The sequence below is a fragment of the Nomascus leucogenys genome, chromosome 21, assembly GCF_006542625.1.
Source record: "Nomascus leucogenys isolate Asia chromosome 21, Asia_NLE_v1, whole genome shotgun sequence".
NCBI classification, from domain to species: domain Eukaryota; kingdom Metazoa; phylum Chordata; class Mammalia; order Primates; family Hylobatidae; genus Nomascus; species Nomascus leucogenys.
The window spans coordinates 62,119,698-62,137,274 of record NC_044401.1 but is presented as its reverse complement, the minus strand read 5'-3'; the positions used below and the strand labels follow the sequence as shown (position 1 = coordinate 62,137,274).

Genomic DNA, 17,577 nt, shown 5'->3' with positions numbered 1-17,577 from the left:
GGCATCACGCTACCTGACTTCAAACTATACTACAAGTCTACAGTAACCAAAACAGCATGGTACTGGTACCAAAACAGAGATATAGACCAATGGAACAGAACAGAGCCCTCAGAAATAATACCACACATCTACAACCGTCTGATCTTTGACAAACCTGACAAAAACAAGAAATGGGAAAAAGACTCCCTATTTAACAAATTGTGCTGGGGAAAACTGGCTAGCCATATGTAGAAAGCTGAAACTAGATCCCTTCCTTATACCTTATACAAAAATTAATTCAAGATGAATTAAAGACTTAAATGTTAGACCTAAAACCATAAAAACCCTAGAAGAAAACCTAGGCAATACCATTCAGGACATAGACATGGGCAAGGACTTCATGTCTAAAACACCAAAAGCAGTGGCAACAAAAGCCAGAATTGACAAATGGGATCTAATTAAACTAAAGAGCTTCTGCACAGCAAAAGAAACTACCATCAGAGTGAACAGGCAACCTACAGAATGGGAGAAAATTTTTGCAATCTACCCATCTGACAAAGGGCTAATATCCAGAATCTACAAAGAACTCAAACAAATTTACAAGAAAAAAACAACCCCATCAACAAGTGGGCGAAGGATATGAACAGACACTTCTCAAAAGAAGACATTTATACAGCCAACAGACACATGAAAAAATGCTCATCATCACTGGCCATCAGAGAAATGCAAAGGAAAACCACAGTGAGATACCATCTCACACCAGTTAGAATGGCCATCATTAAAAAGTCAGGAAACAACAGGTGCTAGAGAGGATGTGGAGAAATAGGAACACTTTTACACTGTTGGTGGGACTGTAAACTAGTTCAACCATCGTGGAAGAGAGTGTGGCGATTCCTCAGGGATCTAGAACTAGAAATACCATTTGACCCAGCCATCCCACTACTGGGTATAAACCCAAAGGATTATAAATCATGCTACTATAAAGACACATGCACACGTATGTTTATTGCAGCAGTATTCACAATAGCAAAGACTTGGAACCAATCCAAATGTCCAAAAATGATAGACTGGATTAAGAAAATGTGGCACATATACACCATGGAATACTATGCAGCCATAAAAAATGATGAGTTCATGTCCGTCGTAGGGACATGGATGAAGCTGGAAACCATCATTCTCAGCAAACTATCTCAAGGACAAAAAACCAAACACCGCATGTTCTCACTCATAGGTGGAAATTGAACAATGAGAACACATGGACACAGGAAGGGGAACATCACACACCGGGGCCTGTTGTGGGGTGGGGGGAGGGGGAGGGATAGCATTAGGAGTTATACCTAAGGTAAATGACGAGTTAATGGATGCAGCACACCAATATGGCACATGTATACATATGTAACTAACCTGCACGTTGTGCACATGTACCCTAGAACTTAAAGTATAATAAAAATAAAAAATAAAAAAAACGCTGAAGATGAAACTGGCTACTGTGAGGCCAGCTCAGATTCAAAGGCAGGGAAAATGGATTCTACGTCTTGTTTTGAGGAGCGGCATGCATGTGCGGAGAGGGAAGGAACTGATGTAAACTAGTTGCATGTAAACCAGAGCATGCATTGTGAAGACTGTGACTGCACTGAGAAAACTGACTGCACTGAGAGAAGACTGTACTGAGAGAAGACTGCACTGATAGAAGACTGCACTGAGAGAAGACTGCACTGAGAAGACTGTAACTGAATTGAGAAAATGCATTGAGAAGACTGTGTCCAGGAGGCTGGCTCAAAACATCTGAAGAGTGAATGAACTGAGGATACACCACTGGGTAAAAAAGCCTCAGAAGCATGATAACCACTTCACATATCTGAAGGGCTATTATACGGGATGACAAGTAGAATTTATTCTCAAGTTTCCAAGGAACAAAACTATGGCCAATGGGTGAAGGCTACATGGAGATAAATTTTGTCTCTGTTTTGCCTTCTAATAGTCAAACCTTGTAAAGAATGAACTCTCAGTGGGTTCCCCATCCCTGGAAATAATCAAGCATTACCTGCATCACCACCTAAAGAAAGGTTAGAAAGGGAAATATAATGTGAGCATTTAATTATATGGCATTTTGTTCCCATTCAGTCCTAGAATGTTATGAGTAAATGAGTTAAAAAGCTTTTGAGAAGCCATCATCATTGGGTGATGCTGACAGTGTTCTCGAGCTCCAGTGGTTTTGTATTAATTCTTCAAAAGAAAAATGGTTGTTTTAATTTTGTAAGTCCCACAGTTTTCATTACTAAAGAAAGAGTATAAAGGTGGGACTGGTGGCATGTGCCTGTAGAATTAGCTACTTGGGAGGCCGAGGCAGGTGAATTGTTTGAGCCCAGGAGTTTCAGTCCAGCCTGGGCAATGTAGTAAGACCCTGTCTCTAAATAAAAATAAATAAGTAAAATGGAAGATTATAAAACCAAACCTAGGATTTTGAAATTTTTTTTCAGGCAGAAGAGCTTGCAAGTCAACATTTTCAGGAATCTTGTGAAATGGTCTTTTATCTACTACAAAATAAATGAAAGGATGGCAAAGTCATGCCTACTAGATAATATAAATGGCAGAAGCATGTGGGGTGGGAGCAGTAGCTAACTAGAGAGTGCTACTGTCAAAGCGTACCAGCTGCTACTAACTTCCTGCCTCTCTTGCCTTGTGAAAAAGTGGGCACGATGCCCTAAATATGCCAATGTTTCAAAAGATGGCAGCCAAAAAAAAAATAGATTGTTATGTAAAATCTTCCAAATGTAAAATGTTGGCAACTCTTCTAATTTTGTTTTGTTTTGCTTTTAAACAACACTTGAGGCAATGGACTGCAGACCACATAAAATTGCTATACGGTCTGAATTAAGCCTGCAGGCTGCTGGCTTGCCACATTTTTGCACAGAGATGTTGAGAGTAGGACAGAGGTAGTGCTGTCAGGCACTAGTTAAAGAACCTGGGATCATCGGAAAGTAGTAGGCAAAGCCAGAGCTGGAATTGGGATTTGACATAGAAGGTGGCAAAGCCTTGGATAATGTGACTAGGGAAGGACTTGGAATACCCACCCTGTCATGGACTATTTTTCCTTCATCCACATGGCACAGTGACTTGTATTCCACTGGTAGAGAAACATTCCCTAAAAACTCGTCTACAGAACTGTCACTGGGTCCTTTTCTTTCTTTCTTTCTTTCTTTTTTTTTTTTTTTTTTTTTTGAGACGGAGTCTCGCTCTGTTGCCCAGCCTGGAGTGCAGTGGCGCAATCTCGGCTCAATGCAAGCTCCACCTCCCGGGTTCACGCCATTCTCCTGCCTCAGCCTCTCCGAGTAGCTGGGACTACAGGCGCCCACCACCACACCTGGCTAATTTTTTTGTATTTTTAGTAGAGACGAGGTTTCACCGTGGTCTCGATCTCCTGACCTCGTGATCCGCCCGCCTCGGCCTCCCAAAGTGCTGGGATTACAAGCGTGAGCCACCGCGCCCGGCCATCACTGGGTCCTTTTCTAAAACTAAACCCTTCTAGGAGGGTCATATATAGCAGAAAGAGGAGTCTGAGCATGGTAGTGCACGCCTGTGGTCCCAGCCACTCTGGAGGCTGAGGGGGCAGGATCAGTTGAGCCCAGGAGATCAAGGCTGCAGTGAATTATGATCATGCCACTGCAGTCCAACCTGAGAGACAGAGCTAGACCAGTCTAAACTTTAAAAATGAAAAAAAGATGTAGGAAACCCTGTTTGGGGTCCTCTATTGGCTATGCCACTTCAGGTAAATCACTTAAACTCTCTGGGACTGCATTTACTTTTTTATTAAAAGAGAAACTTCTAGTATCTTCATTTTTCTCTGACTTTTGCATATCCCCTATATCCCTAATCAGCCACTCAGCTTTCAGTCTTAGCATAGAAGCCTTCCCTGATGGGCAGAGATCCCTTCATTTACAAGAATTTTTTTTTTTTTTTTTTTGAGACAGTCTCGCTCTGTCACCCGGGCTGGAGTCCAATGGCACCATCTTGGTTCCCTGCAACCTCTGCCTCCCAAGTCCAAGCGATTCTCCTGCCTCAGCCTCACGAGTCATTGGGACTGCAGTCATGCGCCACCACGCCCAGCTAATTTTTGTATTTTTAATAGATTGGGATTTCACCATGTTGGCCAGACTGGTCTCGAACTCCTGGCCTCAAGTGATCTGCCCACCTTGGCCTCCCAAAGTGCTGGGATTACAGGTGTGAGCCACTGCACCTGGCCTACTTACAAGATTTTTTTTTACAGTATAATACTTTCCGTCCTCGTGGGTAATTGTAATTAACTGACTTGTTGTGAATCCCTAGACTGGGGGCTTCCAGAAGACAGTGCCTGAATTGTCACTATTATTTTTCCAGCCAAAGATGTATTCACTATAGTTGTATTAGAATGCAGATTTCATGTCCTAAACTCCGAAATTACTAACCTCTTAGTGTGAAATAATGTAAAAGAGTTTATTTGATCAGTTGTATCTATGACAAAAGAGATATGGGATGGGATAGGATGGAAGACAAATGAGGGAAGAGAAGACTAAAAAGAAGAAAAGAAAGAAGGCAAGAATGAAGACTAGGCACGGTGGCTCACGCCTGTAATCCCAGCACTTTGGGAGGCTGAGGTGGGCAGATAGCTTGAGGTCCGGCCTGGCCAACATGGTGAAACCCCATCTCTACCAAAAAAAAAAAAAACAAAAAACTAGCCAGGTGTGGTGGTGCACTTGTAGTCCTAGCCACTCAGGAGGCTGAGGCATGAGAATTGCTTGAATCTGGAGGCCGAGGTTGCAGTGAGCTGAGATCTCGTGGCTACATTCCAACCTGGGCAAGAGAGCGAGACACTGTCTCAAGAAAGAAGAGAGAGGAGAGAGAGAGAGGAGAGAGAGAGAGAAACAAAGAACACAGACCTTTACAACTTTTAATGTCTGACTCAGGCTAACACTGCTTGATCACCTTGACGTTGACCACCATGAAATAAAGCAGAAGCGATGTGGGCAGAATTGATTTAACCAAAACAAGGGAGAGAGTGAAAAAAAAAAGAGAGAGAAAAAAAATTCCTCCCAGGTATACACATAGAACAGGGAGAAAAAGCACGATAAAAATGTAGAAAGCTTAAGGAGTCCCTGGGAATTACACACGTTCCATGGGTGAACTTGTAACCAGATTTGAACCTCCTTTTCAAGTTACTGCTAAAAGAAAACTAATGGGCCAGGAGCTACCTCAGCTATTTCAGGCAACCAGGCAAATGTTAGCTGAGCAAGAAATCCTAGAGATTATCTAGGCAAACCCCTCACTTTACAGATGGAAAAACTGAAGTCTGTTGAGTGTAGTGACTTGGAGTGCCTTCAGCTTTCTCAGGGGCAGGGATCTATATGCAAGCTGATGTTTGCTTCATGAACTGTGTCTAAAAGATTATAGGCATTTTTAGAAGAAAAATTGAGTAATGATTATTATACTCATGCTCCCTCTCAGAAACTCTCATGTGGCCTTGCCTTGGTAGCATCTTTCCAAGAAGATCCTTCTGACACTTACTTTCTCAACACTTTTGCAGACATCTAGAAGATCCATTTGCACAGTATAGAATCAAGCAGGATATGTGATGAGAATAAAGCAGGTCAAGACAAACACAAGGGCATCTCACCCTCCAGGAAAGATCTGCTGGGCTTGGTGTAGGACTTAGGGAAATGACTTTTATTTTTATAAGAATAAAACAGGCCAGCGTGATGGCTCACACCTGTAATCCCAGCACTTTGGGAGGCTGAGATGGGTGGATCACCTGAGGTCAGGAGTTCGAAACCAGCCTGGCCAACATGGTGAAACCCCATCTCTACTAAAAATACAAAACTTAGCCAGGCATAGTGGTGGGTGCCTGTAATCCCAGCTACTTGGGAGGCTGAGGGAGGAGAATTGCTTGAAACGGGATGTGGAGGTTGCAGTGAGCCGAGATCACCCCACTGCACTCCAGCCTGGATGACAAGAGTGAAACTCTATCTCACACACACACACAAAAAGAATAAAATAAAATATTGGAACAAATGAAAACTAGAGAGCTCAGAACCATTTCAGATCTGTGCAGCCGACCAGATGATGTAACCTATTTGAACCATAGATTGACATTTTTTTCCAAATGTGATTTTTTATGTTGGTTCATTGTATTTTCTAGATCCAGACTATATCTGTGATAAATATTAGTGGCACCTCCATGTTGGGAATTTTTCGTTTAAGGGACAGAAGTGATGGATGTGTGTCAAGTGTGTGAAATGCTACAGAAACCACATGTGTTGGCAATGGAGGAGAGAGTGGGTAACAGGGTTAGACCAGATGGTAGGAAAGGACCCTTTCTGAATTCTTCTTAATTTCCAGCTCAGTCACTCCCCCTTCTTTTTAGGAGCGGTACTGGAGGAGCCAGACACCCTACACCTTTTGTATTTTTAGTAGAGATGGGGTTTCACCATGTTGGCCAGGCTGGTCTTGAACTCCTGACCTCAGGTGACCCACCTGCTTCAGCCTCCCAAAGTGCTAGGATTACAGGCGTGAGCCACCATGCCTGGCCTCATCTTAACTTTATAATAACCATGAAGATAGGTACAGTTATTATCCCTAGTTTTACAGATGAAGAGCTATGGCACAGAGCTAAGCAACTTGCCTTTCACACAGCTGGTATGTTGAAGACCTGGGATCTGAATACAGCAGTATGGATCCTGAGTTCTACATTTAGCCACTTGGTTCTTCTGCCTACCAGCAATAAATAAATAGAGTAAGTGATAACAAAGTACTACAGAGAAAAATAGGCCAGAGTGAGGGGAATAGAGAAAGCCATGGAGTGCACAGGAGAAATTTATTATTTTATATAAAGGCCAAGGAAAGCCACTTTTAAGTGGTGAGATTTCAGTTGGGCCTTGGCAGCTCTCTGGGAATGTCCCTTGTACTGCAAAAAAGGAAGTGCAAAGGTCCAGAGGTAGGCATGTGACAGTGTAGCAACATTGGAAGTGTTGGGACTATCACCAACTGCAGAGTTTGTGATCGTTCAGAATGAGATTTCTCAACTCCAGCCAGTTGTTGTCAGACAGGAATATAGACCACTGGCTTAGTCTGTTTTATTCTGGATCGCACTTTTGTAGAGTCTTACTCAGGAACAGAATACCTGAGACTGGGCAATTAATATGAACAGAAGTTTATTGACACCCAGTGCTGGGAGGGAGAGGGAGGAAGAAGGGAGATGGGAGGGGGATAGAGAGCTGACTTGCCCTTTTATAACAGTACTAATTCCATCTGTGAGGGTGAGCCTAATCAGCTCATGGCCTAATTATCTCTTAAAGGATCACCTGTTAATACTGTTAAAATGGCAAATTTCAACATGAGTTTTGGAGAGGACAAGCATCCGAAGCATAGCAACCAGTGTGGCCATATCTTCCAGTTTTTCAGTAGAACCCACAAATTTTTAATGTATAATTTCTTGGTTTTTAAATGTCCACATCTAACTCAAAACAAAATAACACTATGACAGCCAAACAAATAATATATGCAGACTGGTTATGACCCATGGACCACTAGTTTTTTACTATTTAATTCCCTTGGTTTGTGTTCCTGAAGACAGATGCCAGAGAGCGAAAGCAATTTGCCCAGAGCCCTACAGGTGGTAGCCAAGCTAGTCTTAGTTAAAAATCCAGGCTCTGAGGCCGGGCATGGTGGCTCACACCTGTAATCCCAGCACTTTGGGAGGCCAAGGTGGGTGAATCACCTGAGGTCAGAAGTTCGAGACCAGCCTGACCAACATGGTGAAACCCCCTCTCTGCCAAAAATATAAAATTAGCAGGGCATGGTGGCACATGCCTGTAATGTTAGCTACTTGGGAGGCTGAGGCAGAAGAATCGCTTGAACCCGGGAGGCGGAGGCTGTAGTGAGCTGAGGTCACACCATCGCACTCTAGCCTGGGCAATAAGAGTGAAACTCCATTCCAAAAAAAAAAAAAAAAATCCAGGCTCTGGAGCCAGACTGCCTAGGTTAGAATGCAGGATCCACCACTTACCAGTCATGAGACCGGGCAATTGTTTAACATCTCCACATCTCAAGTACTCATCTTTGAAATCAGAATCATAACATTGCCTTCCTTAAGAGGTTATCCACATTTAGAACAAGCTTGTCCGGCCCACAGCCCACAGGCTGCATGTGGCCCAGGATGGCTTTGAATGTGGCCCAACACAAATTCGTAAACTTTCTTAAAACATGGTAAGATTTTTTTTGCAATTTTTTAAAAGTTCATCAGCTATCATTAGTGTTAGTGTATTTTATGTGTGGCCCAAGACAATTTTTCTTCTTCCAGTGTGGTCCAGGGAAGCCAAAAGATTGGACACCCCTGATTTAGAACACAGCGTTCAGACATTAAATAGTGGAAGTAGTCTATGATATTTGCTGCTATTATCATTATTCCCACAAATCCATTCTTTCCCCTTGTCTTCCACCCTAGATTATATCAAATGCAAGCACAGCCTTCAAGTCAATCAGCTCAGGCAAGTGTTTGGTGTAAATAAAGGCTTTACAGGACTTTATTTGGGTTCTGCTGCAGTCCCTAATATTGCAAAACTGATAAGCAGTGCTGATAAAAGTGCTGCTTTTCCCTGAAAGTGTTTCTTTTGGATTCATATTTGAAACAAGTTGAATTCTCTGAGCTCTTGCAAGGACCGGAGGTAAATCAAAGCAGCAATTTATTCCTCAAAGCCAGATGTGACCTTGCATCCGATCAGCCAGCCCATTCTCCTGGAGGGCTGTGATGAGAAGCTTTCACACTCCTGAATGTGCCTGAGGATTTATTTGTGCCTAATCATTAGCAAGGGGATGCTGGGTCTGATACAACTGATGCTGCAGAGGAGAAGGGGACGCTTATGAATCTTTCTACCTTAAGGAAATTGTGTTTTCCACCTTGTATTAGAGAGATATAAATTAAGGTGATGAAATGCCAGGGAACAGATGGGTGCTAAACCGTTCTAAGGGAATTTTATGAATTTCACTTGTGTCTGGTTTTGTCTTGAGACACAAGAGTGACCTTATGTCTGTAGCCTCAGCAGATCAGAATTTATAAGGGATCTTAGGGAAGGATGAGCTAATCTCGTGCTTCTCAACGCATGATCCCTGGACCATCAGCACTGGCATTAGCTGGGAACTTGTCAGACATGCAGATTTTCAGGTCCCATCCCAGAACTAATCACAAACTCCAGGAATGGGGCCCAGCAATTTGTGTTCCAACAAGTTCTCCAGGTGATTCTTATCACACTTGAATTTGAGAACCACTTATCTAATTCATCTAATCATGATGCCTATCCCATATTAACATCTCCTGATGATCTTTTAAAAAACAACTACAGCCTGGATCCCACCTCTGTGCAGTCTTAGGCAGGCTAGAGTGGAACTGGAGCGGGGTTTCTGACCTCCTCACAGTCAACACTTTGAACTAGAGAGTTCTTTGTTGCGGGGCTGCTCTGTGCATTGTAGACTGTTCAGCAGCATCCCTGGTCTCTCTATCCACTACAGCAGGAGGACATGTTTTCACAAACATGTCTGTAGACATTGCCAGATACCTCCCTGTGAGGCAAAATTGCTCCCCTGCCCCTCCCACCCTGTTGAAAACCACTGAGCTACAGCATAAGTATTTTACAGGCACCCCAGTGGTTCTAACATGTAGCCAGGACCAAAAACCACTGACCTCATCCAACCCTATCTTTTTAATTGTCAGGGGAAACTGCAGAGAATGAGCTTCAGTGGTTCTATAGGTAAAGGCACACTTTCCCAGACCTGTATATTTTGTTCCTGATTGGAGTAAATACCAATCACAGCAGGCAATCCCAGGTAGGTGAATGCGTTCTTAGGAGGCTAGTTGGCCACCTCATCAAATGAATCCACCTCCAAACTCAGAACCCATGGGGGGCCCAAGATGAAAACAGGACTGTTGCAAGCTGCAGATATGTCCAGGGTGACAACGGTTGCCTCTTTGCTACCTAGCCCCATAAAGTGGGGTTCCAGAGGAAAGGAATGGGAGGTTACTACTCTTGCCTTTCAGATACGTTCTCCCTGTGCTGAAATGTCCTGTCTCTAAGAGTCATGATCATAACTTATTGTGCCTGGCTTGTGCTCTAACCTTTGCTATGTATGTTCTCTGATTATCTTTAAGCCTTCAGAGATACTATTTCTTACATGCTTCCCCTAAGCTAGGCCCTCACCAGATTCAAACCTTGTGCAGTCTTTTTTATTTTTTTTTAATTTTTTTTTTTTGAGACAGTCTTGCTCTGTCGCCCAGGCTGGAGTGCAGTGGCTTGATCTCGGCTCGCTGCAGCCTCCGCCTCCCGGGTGCAAGCAATTCTCCTGCCTCAGCCTCCGGAGTAGCTGGGATTGCAGGTGTGTGCCACCATGTCTGGCTAATTTTTGTATTTTTTGTACAGACAGGGTTTCACCATGTTGGCCAGGCTGGTCTCGAACTCCTGGCCTCAAGTGAGTCACCCACCTTGGCCTGCCAAAGTGCTGAGCCTATAGGCATGGGCCACTGCACCCAGCCTCCTTGTGCAATCTTGAAAACACACTCCAGAAGAGTGGGTATGATTGTCCCCATTTTACAGATGACTGAAGTGAGGCTCAGAAAGGTAAAGTGGCCTGTGATCCCACAGTGGCCAGGTTTATTCTGATGGCAAAGCCCCGATGTGTAACTGAGCACTGTACATCCTTAAGGAGCTACTCATATTTTCCATTTTCCCAGGTGTGTCATCTGAGCCTCCGAGAGGCTAGGCAGTAGGTAGAATCATGTTGCTGACGCCCCTGTTATCCTTTCAGCTCTTTCCTGGGAATAAAATGGTAGCTGCAGTCATGGCCCTCACCACAAATGAGCCTTCCAAATGCAAGTGGGCAGCCAGACAACCTCTACATCCCTGCATTTTGCGCGTGCCCAGAGGTGAAAACAAATGAATGCTCCATATTTGGGGCCTTTGTGAAGACGGCAGGTGACACCTGTTCTTTCTGTATTGGCAGGTCTTGTACAGATGGAACAGACAAAGCAGCACATCTGTCATTGAAACAAATAAAACATCGGTGGAGCTTTCTTTGCCTTTCGATGAAGATTATATAATAGAAATTAAGCCATTCAGCGACGGAGGAGATGGCAGCAGCAGTGAACAAATTCGAATTCCAAAGATATCAAGTGAGAATGCCTTTTTTTCTCCCTTTTCTCCTGCCTGTCTTATCTTATCAGCCTTCCAGATGAGTCAGGGCTTGAAAGACATTCAGCCTGCAAAAGAAGACTTAAAATAAAAATGGAGAACACTACCCCTTTTCTCCAGATCTTTGCTGGCCATAGGCAGTTTCATGCAAAAATCAGTTTGCCCGTGTTGACTGATCTACTCAGTTGCTAATCAAAAATCAGATTAAAGCAGACCCGAATCAGTCACTAAGGTTTTTCCGTGTCAACCTGTGTAGTTTGCATTGCATCTATTGTAGCCCCAGAATTACAGTTTCGAAAGTTAAAAGCATGACTCAGTCAGAAGGAACAAGGAAAAGCATTGTTAAGTATGCCGTAGCAGTTTTTCTCCAGTGAAACAGTGTATGCAGTTCAATGTCTTGGAAATATTTTGAATTTACTATTTATTTTGAATGGGTATATGTAACATGTGCATCAATGTGTATGTCTCTCTATAGTCAAGATTATCTTACTTTCAAATGTTGAATAGCATGTGAGAATAGCATATTCTTTTTGAGCAAATACATTCAATTCTGTTTTTACAAATACCATGTTTGTAAGTATCTTAACAGCATATTATTTTTTGTTGTGTGTGATCTCATTTATTTAAAGAAAAAAAAAAACAAAATAGCCAAATCCATGGAGACAGAAGTGAGGCTAGTGATTGGCAGTGGCTGGTCAGTGGGGAATGGAGGTTTAGGTACTGGGTCTTCACTTGGGGTGACAAGTTATGGAGCTTGAGAGTGGTGCCGGTTGCACAACATTGGAGTATACTTAGTGCCACTGGTTTGGACATTTTAAATGAGTTAAAATGCTAATTTTGTTATGTGTATTTTACAGCAATAAAAAAAAAAGACTGCGGTTAGATATCTAAGTGTAGATTTTCACAGGCTTTCAGATTTCAGTCTGGAGATTAGGGGAGCAGTGAAGGCTGGAGATATAAATTTTCAAGACATTGGTAAAAAGATGATATTTTAAATTATGGACAAAATCCTCACCACCATCCTGACTTTTAGCCATGTGACATCCCTCTGCTAAGGGGGGATATGCCAGTGTTTCTGGATGGAGTTTATATTTACTGCATCTTTTTTGCATACAAACAGAAAAGGCATTTTTGTCTTAAAAGTGGGGACAATTGGATTCTACACTTTACCAAACAAAGCCTCTAACTTCTGTCGACAGGGAGCCAGATTTTTGGTGAGATGTGGAAGTAATCTCCAGGCCACGAAAATACAAGATTAGGGTTTATTTATCTCGCTTCATTAAAAATCTGACTTTATATTTCATACTTTCTTATCATTGCAGGGATTGGTATTTTTAGGTAGATTGATGATTGCTGATTTTATTCATTACAAAAACATATATTAAGCAATTATATTGCTGTAATTATTAGATAACAAGGAAGTGACTGTGAGCCAAACCTGATCTGTTTCAAGAGATTTTTCATTATGTTGGTCAAAGAGACCTTACAAGATTGAAGAACCCCCGAATGACAGTTGATAGCTTCTTACTATGAAAAATGTAAGACCCATAAGAAAAAGGATTGAGGCTATATTTTGTTTGCAGAAAAGGGGTAGATTTAGACAGACATGGGTTTGAACCCCAATTTAGCCATTTACTAGCTGGGTGATCTTAGATAAGTTACCTTATTTCTCTGGGCACAAATTACCGCCATCTGTTAAGTGAGGTAATAATAATACCTGGCCTTCATCCAGTTTTTGCAAGATTTAAGTGTCATATTCATCTGTGCCCAGCACAAAGATAGAGTTCAAAAGGGAATAGCAATTTTCATTTTGTTGCATCATCGACATAGCATGGTGTTTATCAGTATTGTTACTAGTGATATTGAAGTTTCTTCTCACATTAGGTGGGAACATCCTTATTTTACAAATGCTTTGACAGAGGTACAGGGCTGTCCTATACCCTACTCCCAGGTTCGTAGCTTGGTAGTCATAGAACTGATGTTTAAAAGCCATTAAGACCTTGATCATCATTTCCAGTAGAATCCATGCAGTTCTGCTGTTTCAAAAAGCCCCGTGGCCCCTCTTCCCTTTGAAGCCAGAATGGGGCTGTTTTGAGTGAATTTGTTCTCTCTTTTCAGATGCCTACGCGAGAGGATCTGGGGCTTCCACTTCGAATGCATGTACGCTGTCAGCCATCAGTACAATAATGATTTCCCTCACAGCTAGGTCCAGTTTATGACAAAAGTTATCTAAAGGACTTGCTGTTTATAATATAAGCAACATTTAGCTAGTTGTTTTGAAGACACCCAGTACTAAGTAATATTGTTGTTCAAGTACATCTTATTACTGGAATAAAAATGTTTTTTGCTTCTTTAGGAATGGCATTATACAGTACTTCCTCAAAGCAAATCTAGCTTTGTCTGAAGTTTCTTTGGAAACTCTGCAATGCACTGAAGACATCTGTAATATGATGTTACCAAAGCAGTTTACATATGTCCTTATATGCATATTTTTTATTATATATTTAGTGTTTTATAGAATTTTTTAAAGTTAACATATAATGTAGATATTAATTTTTTCCTCGGCTGTAAAATGCTATGGGCAACACAATCGTGCAATTATAATTTGAAAATATTTCCTTTAAAGAGTTTGAAACTCACCTTGGTAAATAAATTGCAAATTACTTGTACAGTTTTACAAGGATCTCATGGCAGAACAGCTGAAGACTTAGTCTATAACTCAAGGCTGTTGTATGCAAACTACTCTTCTAGTGGTTAATGCATTGAATCAAGTCCTTTTGACATGTACAATATGTTTTCCCATGCCGTTGTGAATTTTGTTGTTCAACACAACTTGAGATGGTTTCAGGAATGGCTGCAATCTCAAAAGCTAAATTTACTGCCCGAGAGGCACCTTGTGCAATATTCCCATCCCTGAATTTAGCATTGTACAGTAAGATTTTCTTTTCACTCAACTAAGTTAGCATTGTCTTTGTAGTAGCATTATCTTAGACATTAAATTTGAAGTAACATACATCCTGTAGTAACATAGACCAAAAGTTACTATGGTCAACCAAGTCTTTCAAAGGATAAAAGATAATTTTATTATCTTTAACTGTATCTATTTTGAATGTAAATTTAAAAAAAGTAATTCTCTGTCAATGGATTCGTAATTTCTTTACAAAATTTCTTATATATAATATGTGTATCTGTAATAATAGAGACCTTCTTTTGAATCAGAATTACATATGGAGTTTGGAAGATTTCTCCTATTTCAACAAATAGTTGCTGCAAGAAATTTCAATATGACTCTATAAAAGATCTTCAGTACAATTGTATGGTTTCTTGATAATTCTGTTTTGCAATAGGTAGCCTAGTTGCTTTATGTGCTTTACCTTCTAAGTTTTAAAATCACACATTGGAAAATGACAATATCAACAAAACTGTATTCTTCTGAAAAGAACTATTTGTTACAATTGGAAAGGTTTTATAAGCAAACCCTAGTGGAACAGTGACATAAAAGGCAATGAAATTTTCTATAAACATTTTCTCATGTAAACATGCTGCCACCTTTTCTTCTTTCGCAGAGCACTCAAATTTGCTGTAATTTGTCATTTTTGCTTACAAATAATATAACTTTTCAACCTTCTAGTTATATTTATCCAATAAGTCATAATCGGGATTCCATTTGTGTAAAACTAGGGTGGTAACCGGAAAAAAAAATATTGTCAGTATTTCAAGCTGTGTTCCTTTCTTAGTTTGATATGGTTACTTCTATGTTAAAATAAAATTTAAAATCACATGCAAAAAAAATCAACAAAATAATAAAATGAATGAAAAAAAAATGACACCCAGGGAGTTCCCCACCCCAGTGTAAATGATATTTACCAGTGATCTAGCATATGTAATCTTTTTTAAAGGTATTGTTAATAAATATTCTGTCATTTGTAAAGATACTTGTCTTTTGGGAGCATTTTTCCTGCCTGCCTGTCAGGGAATTTGTTAGCTTACCTTTGTGCTAGTTATAATTTGGGATCATAGAGGGACTCAAAAGTCTCTACCCAAATCTAGATGACCCAGAGCTTTTCCTTTGGAACTGACAACCCTGAAGCACCATTTCAAATCCTCTTCGGAAGTAGAGAGGGTCCTAATCCACAAGTAAATGTCCTGAAGATGAGACTTGAATATTTTCTCTTGATTAGCTAAGTCTTTTGTATGTTTACTGTAAGTATATCTGTTGTTTCCCTCACCGCCCCATTGCTAAAAGGATAAGTTCTAAGCTTGAGCATTTAAGGCTCTTTTTTTTTTTTTGAGACGGAGTCTCGCTCTGTCACCCAGGCCGGAGTGCAATGTTGCGACCTCAGCTCACTGCAACCTCCGCCTCCCAGGTTCAAGCAATTCTCCTGCCTCAGCCTCCTGAGTAGCTAGGATTACAGGTGCCCACCACTACACCGGGCTACTTTTTGTATTTTTAGTAGAGATGAGGTTTCACCATGTTAGTCAGGCTGGTCTCAAACTCCTGACCTCAGGTGATCCGCCCACCTCGGCCTCCCAAAGTGCTGGGATTACAGGCGTGAGCCACCACACCCGGCCCTTAAGGCCCTTTTTTATCTAAAACAATTTAACTGTGTATCCAGCCACACTAAGCCCTCCCTGACCCCTGAACACTGCTTGCTTTTGGTCTCACCTCTGTGCCTTTGGTCTTATGGCTGCCCCTTCCTGAAATGCCCTCTCCACCCTTCTCTCCCATTCAGATCCCAGCTGTCCTAGGGTAGCTCCAGCCCCAGTTTGTCTGCAAAGACTTCCCATGCTTCAGTCCTTTATGACATTCTTCCTTGGAATTAGCTGCAACCCCTATAAATGCCGCTCATTTAGTAATTAATCAGATACCACTTTTGGAAATCTCTTGTACTGTTATCTTGCATTTTAATTTAACTCCTGTATTGTTACTTACTTTTTCTTGTATGTATGCCTTGTCTTCCCAACTAGATTGTAAGCTCCTTGAGGGCAGGGACTTTGGTCTTATCTTCCATGTACTCTCCATAGTGCCTAGCACAGTGCCTTGCAATAAATACTCACTGATTAATTGAATCAAGGGGTCTTTGAAGTAGCATTTTGCATCAGTTGCCTGCCTGTGTACCATAGCAAACCAACCAGGGAAGACTGTGTCATTACTTTCGTGATGTGCTGAAAAGCGTTAAAAGGCCTGGCTTCTAACTTTGTACCTGGAAGAAGTCTTTGACCAATTGGCTTCATCATTGGGTAAATGAGGTCCTGGATTAGTTGAGTCTACCTGAATTGAAGATGTTTTAGAAAGTGCCCCATGAGCCCCTCCACCCAAACTTGTCTCATTTGTTGGCTTTCATGGTTGCCACAGGTACAGTCCACTGGTTGTAAGCAAAGAAACAACCCTGGGTAACTTGAGCAAACAAAAAGTAAGGAATTACAATGACACAGGTTACATCACATGAGCCAAGGAAACACCGAAGGAGCAAGTCTTGAGGAGAATAAGAACCAGGCCACTCTGCGGGTCCAGACAGTGGGAACTTTGGAAAGTCTTTTTGGGGTGCTATTGTGGGGATGAATCAGCTTTTCCAATTTTGACGCCATTATGCTCAATATTCAGATTCCTGGGAAAGTGATCAGTTCCATTTGAGTTCCACAGCCAGAGTAACTTGATCAGACTAAGCCTGTACTCATAGGGGAGGGATAGTTAAAGGAAAATTAAGATGCTGTTTTCCAAAGGTAAGAGAAGAAATGCTGGGTTGGTATAACTAACAGATTTTCTGTGCTTAGCCGGCCAATATTTGGGCTTAGCCCAAATAATACACTTGAGTGGAATGACTACATTGCTGCTTGAGATTTTTTTCTGAAGGAGGAGCACTAGGAAAATTTCCTTTGCTTGTTTAACCTTTCAGAGTGCTTACTCTTACCCTCTTTTTTGTGTGTGTAGTCCGCTTGTGATTTAACTGTATGAAAGGAAATTCTATTGTGCAAGATATTTGGATTCTCTCAGTGTACCTACTTTCTATGGAGCCCACACATGCTACATACAAAGCAGCCCCTTTCCATGGGCACAGAAGACACGGATGATAAGCTTCATTTCTCAGGTAAGCTCTGAATTCTTCCAGCCTGTGAGGTAGGAGGTGTGTAGCCTTTGATATTAAGATAGAATGATTGTGTTATTCCCACCATCAAAATTGTGGTTGTTTATATCCAGGAGGCAATGTTAAATCCTGATTAACCTTTTCCCAGTCTCTGCCACCACCTTGCCTCACTACAAATATGCTCAAAGAATGTTGAGTTATAAAAAGTATACAAATAGCACATAATTAGCAACAAAAATGTCATGCAGTTTTTAGAGTAATCTAATGTAATCAACCAACAGGTGATTTTTTTCACTACATTG

General features: G+C 41.4%; 1 protein-coding gene across 7 annotated transcripts in view; it reads left to right on the top strand.

Annotated features, from left to right (window-relative positions):
* Positions 1-15,122, top strand: part of CNTN4 (contactin 4) — a 995,624-nt gene extending 980,502 nt beyond the window's left edge. For 6 of the 7 annotated variants that reach the window (XM_030801544.1, XM_030801547.1, XM_030801549.1 and 3 more), the window contains 2 exons: positions 11,002-11,170; positions 13,308-15,122. In XM_030801544.1, the coding sequence (XP_030657404.1) occupies positions 11,002-11,170; positions 13,308-13,408 (270 nt within the window). In that variant the 3' untranslated portion in view covers positions 13,409-15,122. The remainder of the gene's footprint in view (positions 1-11,001; positions 11,171-13,307) is intronic. The other variant, XM_030801548.1, reaches the window with a different exon arrangement.
* Positions 15,123-17,577: the final 2,455 nt, after the last annotated feature.